Raw genomic sequence first — 14,184 nt, 5'->3', positions numbered from 1 at the left:
TGAGGCCGAATTTGCGAATTACAGTGCATTAATTGTTGATCCGGCGTGAAGTATTGTTTCCCTCTATTAAGCACGCTAAGTTTTTGGATATTTCATCTTCAAGTTGGCTTCGGAACTATACGTCATTAGAGCTATTGACACCAAGGATTTTAATCTTTTATGGTTGTTAAGGGAAATGCCCTAAAATTGTGGAACCACAGAAAATGAACTTTTTTAGCGGTGAATACGCAAGCTATATATATAACTACAAATGATTAATTTTATATTTCGGATTCATCTTATCATCTTACTATTTTTAATTCTACCAATTATTATTTGGAATTCGGCTAATGCCTTTATTTTCGTTTTTGATTGTTAACTGAATATTGATATAATTAAATATGCCGCACCAGAATATAACATAAATTAGACAAAAAAAAAAACATCTAATTATATAATTTTCATGTAAACATGCTTTAACAAACTTACTGTTTAGTAATATTTTGTTATGTTCTAGTTATACTCTTTCAAATTGAGAAATTAGCGTAAAAGACAAACGATGTTAGCACTTTAAATGTAATATGTTTAATTCTGTGTATACTACTTAATTAATAGTAGTGGAATCACATTCACATCACAATCACAGCGTGATTATTTTGTAAACGTGTGAATGTAACGATTCTATATTTATAAGTAATAGTATATATATATATATATATATATATATATATATATATATATATATATATATATATATATATATATACATGTACATACATGCATATAAACACCTACACAAATACATAAAAATATATAAATACTGCTCACATGTATACGTAAAACACTAAATCTTTAATGTCTGAAGAAATAAGTATGCTAACCAGACATAAACAAATTAAGAAGATGACAACTTGTTCAAATAAAAATCTTAGCTTTATAGCGACTATGTAAAGTATAGCCATATCTAAATTATTTATCTCCGACATAGCCAGTTATTACTTATAATCATCTTCGAGTGGGGTGGGAAGGGATTGTTAGTAATAAGTTCTAACAACTTCATTGGTAGCAATATATTCTATCAGGTTGATTTCCACAAGGTTTCTCCTAGAAATAGTTCGTTGAATAAAAAATAACAAAATCGCATCATCTAACTTATATATTGCTACTTTGAGGATCAAATTCAATGTAATGCAGCTGAGCAGTTATTCATGGAAATAGCTAACGTTAAGCATAACGCAATTGGGTCGATTATAATGAATCTGTCATACAAGACATCTAAATAGCTGGCTAATTAGCCAGCTATTAACCCATGAATAGTTGAATTGTTTAGTTTTGCCTAGTTACATTACTATTGCAAGTCAAATAAATAGTTCAGTGTTGCTCACTTTGCCTATCGTTTCTTTATCTAGCCCTTTTCCTATATATCTTATTTTGTGTTTTAAATGTATTTAAACTCGGACAAAAGGCCAGACTGTCATAAAAAAAATACTAATTATAACAAATTTAATCAAAACAGCTGATAAAGGTCAGGACTCAGACATTTTACTAAATACTGATTTATTAGATATCTTGTAAACATAAATGCTTTTAAAATTATTCTAATATTGTCTTATCGTTCACAATTATAATTATTATTTAGTAATATAGCTTAAACTAACACACTGATTTATTATAAATTTAGAATAGCCTAAGACTCTGATATTGAGATGGCAACATTCAAAATTTTTTTTTAGTTATTCTGAAACTCGACGCGCGCACTTATCATTCTTTCGTATTACATTTCTCAACTTTGCAATAAATAATGACCTCGAGTGTAGATTCAAAGCATACCGAATTAAACGGCGAGTTATCTTCATGTCCGTACAAAAAGTATAAAATGGATAATAATAGAGTGACTGTTGTTTTGGGTGCTCAATGGGGAGACGAGGGCAAGGGAAAAGTTGTGGATTTATTAGCTTTAAATTCAGACGTCGTTTGCCGCTGCCAGGTAAGAATTTGGTAGTAAATAATGAATTTATATCTTATTTCTGTATATCATAAAGTTTTTATGAATTTATTTTTTGCATTAGTAAACTTAAACCTATTTACTATTGTTGTCTACATAGTCATAAATGTTTTTGAGGTTAGAGGAACATGAGCGATATTTAAAAAAATACATGTATTTAAACAGAATAATTTAATTGTGTTCTTTTATTGCTAATCGTAGAAGCTAAAAAGTTTTCTTTCGAAGCCTTTATTATTGGCGGTCAGCCAGTTTGTTTGAAAACATGCGAATTGTGAAACAATGTTTTTATACAAAATCTGGTTTTCGCGACTGGTGCCAAGTATTATAGCGGGAATCAACCAACGCTTGTTCGCCGTTGCGTAAACTAGTCATGTCCGGGAATCATTATGTAACAGTAAACATAACTTTAGCATATTTACGGCGTGTATTGTAGTCATATGACTAGTTTGAAGCTTGATAGAAGTCAGTTGCATGGCTACGTAATCAAGACCTTGTCATTGCTATGCATGTTAATTATTTATTACCACTAAGGTCTGGGCTGTATATTCATGGCCACAATACTGTTGATTTTCATGGAATATTATTACTACCTCTGATATTTTTTTTGTCTAGGGCTCGTTTAATTTTGATTCATTCAAAAATAACAGAGGTCAATGGCTTTTAGCTATGCCATAATGTCTATTATTGCAGAATGTTATTTTTGTTCATTAGTCTTGGGTAAATTGTATCTTATGTATATGCTACTAGCATTCTAAAATTATGAAAGTTTGGTACCCAATCATGCTTAATAGCTGAATAAATTTAAATGAAGTTTATTATATAGTTAAGTTACTTACTAGAATAATTAATATAGTAATTTTAATTGAGAATTCATTAATAAAGCAGCAGGATATTGAGAGCTACTAATATTAATAAATGTGAAAATTTGCAAAGACTCTTGGATGTTAATATATTTGTTACTTAATTACATTTGAACTGTTAAATGAATTTGAATTAACTTTGCTAAATACCATGTCCATAATAAAAAAAAAAGATATAAAGTATTTTTCTATTATTATTAAAAAGTAACTAAAATAATTAATTTATTTAAATTTACATCCTGTAATCGGAGTATATTTATGATTTTTCCTATAAATTTAAAATCAATAGTATATTTTTAAGGGAGTTTTCTGATAGTGAAGTAAACAATATATTCTAAAAAAAAGAAAATAATGGGAAAATTTTATTTTTGCATTCATAATAACTTGAGAGCTGGTTGTGTCATCTTTTCTTTGAGGGAAATGTACAGTTTTTCTTGTAGAACATTGCCTTAGAATGATGTTAATGATTTTAATTTCTACTATAGAGCTTTCTATATAAAAAGTAATCCCCTTATTCATAAATCATTTTAACTGCTTTGACAGTATTGCTTTGCTTTCAAATTGGGAATTTAGAATAAAAGAAAGAGTCAAAACAGGTCAAAGAGGTTTGATGTTTTTATGAATAAGGGAGTAAATGTATTCAGTAAAACAAAAACAAACATTCTGCAATCAGAACAATATGTATGTTAGTGCATCAGTTACTATAAAAATATATATTGAAAGAACTTATTTTTATTATGGGTTACCTATAAATAAGAATTGGTTAATAATTTGGCTTCAGAAATAATGTTCAGTGTCTTGCATAATTTAATTATAATCTCTAACTTACAATATAAATGAAATGTTAATCTATGTTACATATTTGTTATATGTTACAGGAATATTAGAGTACAAGGGATTTATAAAATACCTAGGATAATCACAAAGCTTCTCTCTTTTATATTTTACTAGGTACAATTAGTTTAATGATGTATTACTGCTAATATTGTAGTAGCTGTATAGGTCCTCGCATAGAATAGGCCACCCCTTTTTCTTCTGTGGGTGTCATAAGAGGAAGCTAAGGGAGCTTATAGTCGAGGGATGAGCAGCAGCAGCCCTCTTAAAACATCACCAAAAGCCAAACTGAGGTTGCCAACCTGTCTGTCAAGCATGACAACTACTGGCAAAACCCTCCTTATGGGGGGGGGGGGGCTATGTTGTGCAGTGAACAGTTAACGGTTGATACAAAATACTGTATTATTTTGTTATATCATTACAAGATGAATATTGACGTTGTTTGTGATTTTATAGTTTTCCTAGGATATTTTACAACATTCCTAATATCCACATCTTTCTGCAACATATATATCATATGTAATGTTATCTATAATGTACATAGCAGATAAGAGTAATGAGCTTACAATGAGAACAGATTGTATTGCCTCAAACTGCTTATTATTGACAAGTGTTTGTACAGATCAAACATCATGTGTGACTGGTTTTTCTATGTATCTAGTGTTATCTATAATGATTACTATTTTATACCTTTGTCATTATAAAACTATGTCATTGTTTACAGTAATAAAAGTGTTGCCTATAAATTATTGACTAATTATGAGATTTCTAAAATTTATATAGAATATACAAATTTTCCATAGTTGTTCATATGACTTGATGTTATTTACTGGTTGAATTTATGTATAATTTTCGTCTTTGATTAGGTGTCAGAAAAAATGAATATTTGCTGCCAATAAATGTTAACTTACAGTTACTTTTGATGCTCTACGTGCTTGTCCGTTTGTAGCTCTTCAATGATATTATGATAAAAGAAAAAAAAATAATTTGATGATGTCGCTGATTAGCACCACTATAACATTTGCATACACTTTCGCGTAAATGACAAATACTAGCCATCTTTTTTATTCTTATTGTTTTAACCACTCCATCTCTTTTATTTGATAATGTGGTGAAATACCTACATGTTATGTTCAGAACATTTTTTTTCAATCCTTTCTTAAGTGTTTATTGGAGTCCATTCTGAGGTGTCATGTCTTTAAACCTAGCTCTTAACCTAATATTTTAATTCGATACTTTCACGAAACTAATTTTATGGACCATTCTAGACTTACCCCCATATACATAAAAATGTCAAACCTCTCATTACCTATTATAACTGTTTTGCCTTTATCTTTTACGCTAAATTCCTAATTTAAAAGAAAGTGACAAAACAGTGTTATATTTAAAGTAGATTTGTAGAAGGTTTTAGTTTTTATGAATAAAGGGGTAATTTTATAATATTTTTAAATTAAATTAAAAAAATTTGTTTGGTTCTTAGAATAAAGATTTCGCTGTAATGTCATTAAATTGAAATGATTATTTAAGAGATGGGTTTAAAGAAATGTTGCCTCAGAATCAGCGCCATATTTATTCTCTTTATAAATAAATTGCGCTTCCTAGATCGGGACGCGCTGATTGTACGTTTTGGGTTTTTTTCTTCTTATCAGTGTATTGATAGTAATATTTAGAGTACCGACGTAGTTATATATGTCATGAATGTATCATAATTTATATCTATGAGTGCTAGGACGGCAAAATGAGCACGTCTGCGGTTTTCAGACGGGTGATAATTTGAATCAATCAAATTATCACCGTTATGCTCCTTCAACTGGGACGAGAGATAATGTGCTAAGTAGGGTCGAATGTATAAGGAATAGACCTGGAATCATTTCCACTATGTATGTATTACTTACCTATTCATATGATTTTTTTATTAGTGAAAATGAAATGGCAACCTCGTCTGTGCTAATGGTATACGCTGGTGGACCACCAATGAAGAGTGTTAGATGACAATTAAAACAGGCCAGTTAGCTCATCATGATGAATCCATCAAGAATTAACCATGTAATTTCCAGGGGGAAACCGCGTGGAGGTGGACTTGCTTAGGCATATTATTAGCAATAGGGCTCTGTCCCTATTACTAACAATTCCTTTCCCCCGATTAATATCATTGTGAAGATGTTTCTTAATCAATCATGCTTGCTGTTGATAAACATTAAATTTTGTATGATTTTTTTTGTACATAGATCGGGTCCTACTTTATTATATAATTTATTTAGTTTATTTTAATTTATATTGACCAAATTGCGGGATTCATTTAGTATCTTATTAATGTTAAATGTGGAAATATATAAAGAGGCTTGCATATTAAATTGTTATTCAATAACGTTTAAACGGCTGTATATCTAATACGAGGTTTGTCCGGAAAGTACGTATAAAAGTTTTTAAAAATTTTATTTTACAATTATTCAGGTAAATCAATTTTATCCCCTTCAAAGTACTCCCCCTGTGACATAATGCACTTGTGCCAACGCCGTTTCCACTGTGAGAAGGCTCCTTGAAAGTCCTCTGGTTGTAGGTTTCTCAGCTGCCCCGTCGTAGCTTTTTTTATCTCATTTATGTCCCCCAAATGCCGCCCCCGAAGTACCAATTTGGTTTTTGGGAACAAGAAGAAGTCACACGGGGCCAAATCCGGCGAATAGGGGGGTGTTCGGTCACCGTAATGGAATTTTTACTCAAAAACTCACGGACAACAAGAGAGGTGTGGGCAGGGGCATTGTCGTGGTGAAGAATCCAACGCCCCTCTCGCGCCAATTCTGGACGAACTCGTGCCACACGAGCTTTGAGGCGTCTGAGCACATCGACGTAGAATTTTCCATCAACTGTCTGGCCTGGAGGGACGAATTCTTGATGGACAATCCCCCGAACATCGAACTCTTTCTCGGCCCTCTCTGAATCTTTTTAGCCACTTGTGGACGGTTGGTTCCTTCACAGCATCATCCCCATAAACTGTTCTGAGATCGGCAAAAATTTCACGGCCATTCTTGCCGAGTTTCGAGAGAAACTTGATTACGACGCGCTGCTCTTCAACGGAAGCGGGCTCCATGCCGACGGGGTTTCGTTAAGAGGTAACTTCACAGATGGCGTGACAAGCCAGTTCGCACCGCACGGCGGTCAGACCAGAACTGAAGCATTGTTAGGGACATAAGGAAGGGGTCCTGCGCTTACCTGGCCTCCCCACTCCTCTTTCTCGCATTCCAGAACACTTTTATACGAACTTTCCGGACAGACCTCGTATGATTCAAAAATAAATAATAAATATAATAAATGATAAACTATTACATCACATTATGAGCCGTCACACAATATAAATATCTTATTTCTCTTCCTTGTAGTAGTATTTTTGTAATAAGTACAAATAATTTAAGTAATTCTATATTTTATAACATGATTATTATACAGCCAATGATGTGTACATCTCTTACTGGCGTGTATATATTGCCATGTCTATATTAAGTGTTGTATTGTAAACTATATGTAACACTGTTGATGTACCAATAAATGAATAAAAAAAATAAAATTTAGAGGTTGAGATTCGATCTTAGCATTCCTGGACCGCAGACAAGAGTATTTCTTTTACAAAATCGTAAATCTGGTAGTCGGACAAGGAGAGATATCAAGTGACTGTCGCTCACAAGACAGATGGACGGACATGTTTTGTTACATGACATGTGTAAGCCCTCGTTACAGTATAAAAAAAATATGGCCTAGTACAAGTGTTATCTGAAATGTGTACAAAATGTTGTGAATCTATTATATGTAAATTATTGTAAATTATTTTAAACACAATTGTATGATTGTTATTGAATAAATGAATATGAATTGTATTGAATATATATATATATATATATATATAGTATATATGAATATGAATCTGACCTTTAATTGGCGAGGAATGGATTGATAGTATTTTAGGGAAGCAATTAATATTGGGGACTAGCAACCACATTGTTAGCATGTACCCTGTCAGGTCGATCTTCTCGTGGCCCACTCCCCCAATCACCATCATGTTTAATTCTAGCTGAATTTATCACAATGCACTAAGTGCTTTTTTATCCTCACCTATCATCCCATATTGGTGCTCCGCCAGCGTATACCGTCAACACAGGCGGGGTTACCATTCCATTATTATCCATTATGATATGACACATCTAATGTTCTTTACGTTATTTATCCACATAAATAGTTATTTCTAAGTAAATAAATAAGTATTAGTAAGTAGTGTATTTGCAATGATATCTTTAGAAATTGAACCCAGGACCTTGGCGTAGATATTTAGATTTCACTCTAACTATTTGCAACACGAAATTGCAACATGATTTTATCATTATAGGTAAACAAAAGTTGTTAGACTTTATAGCATACTAACCTATGTAGATTAAACTATGGTTACCTTTCTGTTACTGGCTAGTTACATTTAAGATAGATGTTATTCTGTATTTAAATAAAATTCTGCCTATTTTTCCTTTGTACAATTCGTTATCATATTTTTTCTTAAATATTTTAATAATAAATAACATGGACTCTATTTGTCACAAAGAAAGTATTAATCAAAAACGCATGGAATATTGTTAATTAGATAGATAGGTAGATATAATTTTCTTTACATTAAAGGACACATATCAAGGCTCAATCACATATGTAAATGACGTAAATATGAGTAGGAAAATATATTCAAGTTTTCATCTATAATTAATAATTTACAAATAATATTGAATATGTTAATTTACATAGTGGAAGTACATTTGTACATTTCGTATATGTATTACCCAGCTGAGTTTAATAGACATCTCGTACTGAGGGCGTAACTTTAACGAACTAGCTCCTTTAATTAGTGGGTTATACGTTATGAATTATAAGTCAATGAAAGTGACTATTATAATTTCTCATAAGAGTAAATCGTTGGCCAATCAGTCGATTGAAATCATTCCCGACCATAGCCGAATACATTATTCATGTACTTTTATTATTTACATATGTAGGTATATAGAGCTGTTTTTATTGTATTATATATTAAATTTTTTACTGGGTATTATTTAGTTTATCATTAATTGTACGGTTATTACCGTTATACATTTTATAGTTTTCTTTCAGCTTCTCAAAGGTTGACTGTAAGAGATCCCTTTATGGGATAAGTCGGCCATTGTATATTAAATCATTTATCAGTGCTTAATTTGAATTATGTACAATAAAGATTTTACAGTACAGTACAGTACATTATTAGATATCGGTGACCTACACTGGAATCGCGAGTTTTTTTTTTTTATAAAATATTCCGCATTTTATTCACAAATAATATAACTTTATATAGGTGAGAGACTAATAATATATGTTTATGAGTTTCAGTTGATAAATAAAAAATATTTTTCTTTTTCTTTATAATATAATTTTGGATTTTATTATCTTTCAATCGACTTCAAAAAGAAGGAGGTTCTCAATTCGGGTGTTTTTTTTTTATTTGTCTTCTCACCACTCCGTCAGTTGTAAACCGATTTGGAAAATTCCTTTTTTTTTATCTGATAGGATATAGCTACAGATTTGTCCCATAGTATATCGATATTGGTTTAGTAGTTTAGTTTTTATATGAAAATAACTTGTTTTGTCGGTTTTTTCGGGGGAATCAATTTTTTATAGTAGATTTTTCTTTACAGGGTGGCAATAATGCTGGACACACGGTCGTGGTCAACGGCAAGGAGTTTGATTTTCATTTATTGCCGAGTGGCATCATCAACCAGAAATGCACCTCTGTAATCGGTAAGTGTACAATGTTCAGTCCCACTGGTAAAACATTCAACAGAAGTAATTCTCACGATTCCGAATTCTTCCTCTGGTAGAACTCTAACAAAAATAAACTTAAAATAATTTAATAATTTTTAAATGTCACATCTTTCTCAATTGAACGCAAAGAGAGATGAAGTAAAAGCTCGATCACCAGCAGCAATATATTATCTTTATGACAGCAATGATCTGCTTGCATGCGCGCTATGTGCAAGGACCTTTATTAAAAAGATGCGTTATGTAAGCCACATACCAACACACCAACGTCAACAACAGCAGACGATTAATTAAACATAGCAGAGTCAAAGCGGTTGCTGTGACCGAAAACGGTCAAGACTCATCATCATCATCTTTTTTTTAATGGTTGTAAATGGCATGGCTGGTCACCAGTAAGCGATGATATGTGAGGATGAAAGCAGGCCAGTAAGCCCATTGCGATGGATTCGTTAAGAATTAATCACGGTGGTTTCCAGGGGGAACTGAGTGGAGATCTACTTGCTTGCTGGTAATGACACGTTTCCAGCGATATCCCCCCCCCCCCTCCCACCTACCCTCTCTTGGGGAAGGACTTGTTAGCAATAGGAAGGTTTCCCATTGCTAACAAGTCCTATAGGAAGAGGGGAAAGGGATTGTTAGTGATGGAGACTGAGAATCCCATTGCTAGCAATATATCCAACCAGCTTGACCTCCTCGCGGTTCTCCTTGGAAATTATCATGGTTAATTCCTGATGAATTCATCATGATGGGCTAACTGGCTTGTTTTCATTCTCATTTATCACCCTTCACTGGTGCTCCGCCAGCGTATCCTGTTAGCGCAGGCGAGGTTACCATACCATTCTTCTACCATACCGTTCTTCAAAAGAGTGGTAAAGAGGTTTCTTCAGGTTTGGCAACGCGCGCGTAATACCTCTGGTATTGCAGGCGTTCATAAGCTACGGTAACCGCTTACCATCAGGTGGGCCGTATGCTTGTTTGCCACCTCAGTGGCATAAAAAAAAAAAAAAAACCATTTCCACCCATCAAAAAAAAAAACAAGTCCTCTCGGAAGTTTCCATTGCTATCAATATACTTTATTAGGTCGACTTGCCTTTTCATCTTTACCAATAATCCCCTATTGGTGCTCTAAGGTGTAGGTGATGTCCTCTAGCAACGCCTAAAGAAGTGATTTCCTCCGCAAATTGCGTTTTTGGCGATATTTAGAGGACAGGTGGAGAAAACGTCACAGTACGTATCTTTGTCAATAAGAAGGAAGTTGATAATGAATGTAAATATAGCATCATGATTATTGACCGATAGCATTGGCCGACCTTTGAATGCTTGCCAAATGTACATTTTATGTACACTCGTGTAGACAGATATAAATGAGCCTTATTAGCAAAGTGTAAGGTCTAATTTTACACGTGTTTATATACATTGTTAATAATTGTGCTACGCGAAAATGGTACATATGTAATAATTATTTCCGTAGTATGATGTTTAAAATGTGTTTGAGATAGCAATTAGTTGATACAAGCTGCAATTCACAACTTTGTCCTCGTTACCAAATTTCTATTAAATCCAAACAGTCATACTAACTTACCCCCCTTTTGAAGAACCCCATGCTGTAGTCTCTTGGGGAAACCTCGGCAGGGAGTTCATTCCATAACCTGAGCGTTTGTGGGAGAAAACATCTCTGAAACCGCGTTGTACGCGAGCATCTAGGCTGTACAGTATGAGGGTGAACTCCCTGTCGATGGCGAGCCGTACGATGATAGAAAGTGGAATTGTTCAATATGATGCCCACGGGCATCATATTGAACAATTCCTCTGAGCACAATCCGTTGTATAAGCGGTAGAAAACGCAGAGTGAGACAAAATCTCTCCTAAGACTTAAAGGTTCGATACCGTTTTTAAGCCTGGGATGATTGACAATTCTCATAGCTTGTCGTTGCAATGAGTCGAAGGGTTCAAGCTTTTAAATATTACCACAGATAGCAAATTTTACCACAATTAAAGTCGGTTTCTTTGTGGAACGCAATCTTAAACTGTTTAGATAATGTATCCTTGACGCCAACATTATCATTAAAATAACCACACCTCCTTTAGAAATCACTAGAAAATATTGTGCAACTTGGAAATTGTTTTCGGCAATGCAAGCAATATCATTGTTGTAACCAACACACCTACTTTACAAAAGTGCTTACAAATAATATTGCGCAATCATCAATATGCTTACATTAAAAAATGTTTGTTCTCGGTGCTCCATTTGGCACATTAGCGTAAATGTATGTATGTGACGATATTTGTGAAATTACACACACTAAAGTATTATTAAGGCCAATACAAGCGTACATACAAGTACAATATACCCACACTCATGTAAACTGCACAGTATATAGCTTATCAAAATTCATGGTGAATGGAAAGAGTAAACACATTTGGTGCAGGGATGAATGCAATTACTAGAGAAGCTTCAGTATAAGTATCTAACGTCATTTATCTGATATAAATCTAAGAAAAGCATTGTAATGAACTAGTACATGTACATTGATAGTTTATATAATGCATATTGTGACTGGAGGAACAATAGATACAGAATATCATGTTAAATGTATATATAAATTTGAATAACAAAAAAAGGTGTGACAAAACAGAAAATAATATTAAAATGAATAACATAATATATATATATATATATATATATATATATATATATATATATATATATATATATATATATATATATTCGTGTACAGTAGTGTTTTTAAAGATTTGTCTAGTCATTGGGACAATTTGGGACTTCCTCGTTATATGACCTTATTATCTCAGATTTTGGACGGATAAATTTACTGCAGAACATAGATTTGGATGTGTGGATAGTTCGACTGGAATTATCAATCATTATTATTAATTTACTATCTTTATCACCAAAAGATATCATGTTTATTTTTGAAAAAGAAAATTATATAATTCGTATCTTCTAATTCTATAATTTATTTATTTATTTATTTATTTATTTATTTATTTACACTTTATTGCACCAAGTAAAAAGAGAAATAACAAATACAGTAAATATTAATGAGAAGTGATACAAAAGGCGGCCTTATCGCTAAGCAATCTCTTCCAGACAACCTTTGGGTAGAGGACATTGAGAAAAAGACAAAGAGTAGGTGGCGCACTATTATATAAATATTATCATATACAAACATATATAAATACATACATATATAATATATACACAATTAAATATATACATAACATACATACATACATACACATACATATATAATATATACACAATTAAATATATACATAACATACACATACTTAACAGCATACATACAACAGAAAAAAATGATGAAGGAAAACGAAGAGAGAACACAGGAAAATAGTACTAAAGTGAGAGGTAGTAAGATTTAACAGAGGTTTTGAAGCTAGTAAGAGTTTGAGCGCACCGAATAGAGGTAGGTAGTGAGTTCCATAGACGAACTGCCTGAACAGTAAAGGATCTAGAATAAAAGGAAGAAGAATGAGTGGGAAATTTAAGTCGGAGGTTATTGACACTGCGTAAAGTATGATCATTAGCCTCACTGAGAAACAAGAATCGGTCTTTTAGATAATCAGGAGCAGCAGGATTAAAAAGGATTGTGTAAAGAAGAGACAGGATATGCAGATTACGACGAAAACGGATAGAGAGCCACTTGAGTTGAGTACGAAATTGAGAAATGTGATCATATTTGCGAAGACCAAATATGAAGCGGATACATAAATTTTGGAGACGCTCAAGCTTGTTTAATTGCTCTTCGGTGAGGTCTAAATAACATGAGTCGGCATAATCAAGAATGGGTAGGAGTAAGGTGTGTGCGAGCGCAATTTTGGTGTTAACTGGGAGGAAATTACGTAGTCTATTTAAGGCAAAAGTTGCAGCAAACATTTTTTTACTGACCTCCGAGATTTGTGGAGACCATGACAAAGTGTTATCAAAAATAATGCCAAGATTTTTTACTTTTTTCTGGTAATCTATCATAACCCCATCAAAAACCACAGGCGGAAGACTGGTCGAGGAAATTTTGGAAATAAGTATGGGACTCCCAATAATAATTGCTTGTGTCTTCAAGGGGTTTATAACAAGACCATGAGATTTACTCCAGGCAGATATACATTCCAGATCGGCGTTAACAGTAGATATTGCTAAAGAGATATCAACCAGAGGGGCTAAAGAGTAAATCTGTAAATCATCTGCATAAAGGTGGTAGGAAGATTGAAGTTTCGAAGTGATAGTGCTAATAAATAAGGCAAATAGAAGAGGAGATAAGACGCCACCCTGCGGCACGCCAGCTGACGTATGGCACCAAGAAGATAAAACGTCATCAATGCGAATACGTTGCCGACGTCCAAACAGGTAACTACGAAACCAGTCAATTGCCGTTGGAGATATGTTGAGAGAGGTTAGCAATCCTAACAAAATATCAAAATCAACAGTATTAAAGGCATTGCTAAAGTCCAATAATGTTAAGACCGTTAATTGAGAATTCTCCATGCCAAAACGGATATCGTCAGAAATTTTAATAAGAGCAGTAGTCGTACTATGACCAGGACGGAATCCAGATTGAAGAGGATTTAAGAGATTGTTTCTTGATAGGTAAAAGTTAAGTTTTTGTTGGACAAGGCGTTCTAAGGCTTTGGATAGAAAAGGGAGTATAGAAA

At 33.1% G+C, this 14,184-nt stretch overlaps 1 protein-coding gene across 1 annotated transcript in view; it reads left to right on the top strand.

Moving 5' to 3' along the window:
- The first annotated feature begins 1,707 nt into the window (after positions 1–1,707).
- The window catches only part of LOC113519627 (adenylosuccinate synthetase), a 30,990-nt gene continuing 18,513 nt past the window's right edge, over positions 1,708–14,184 (top strand). The window contains exons 1-2 of the mRNA XM_026904758.3: positions 1,708–1,966; positions 9,372–9,474. Coding sequence (XP_026760559.2) covers positions 1,781–1,966; positions 9,372–9,474 — 289 coding nt within the window. The 5' untranslated portion in view covers positions 1,708–1,780. The remainder of the gene's footprint in view (positions 1,967–9,371; positions 9,475–14,184) is intronic.

Source organism: Galleria mellonella, unplaced genomic scaffold (genome assembly GCF_026898425.1).
Source record: "Galleria mellonella isolate WM207_F2 unplaced genomic scaffold, CSIRO_AGI_GalMel_v1 utg65, whole genome shotgun sequence".
Lineage (NCBI taxonomy): Eukaryota > Metazoa > Arthropoda > Insecta > Lepidoptera > Pyralidae > Galleria > Galleria mellonella.
This window is presented reverse-complemented; position numbering and strand designations above follow the sequence as displayed.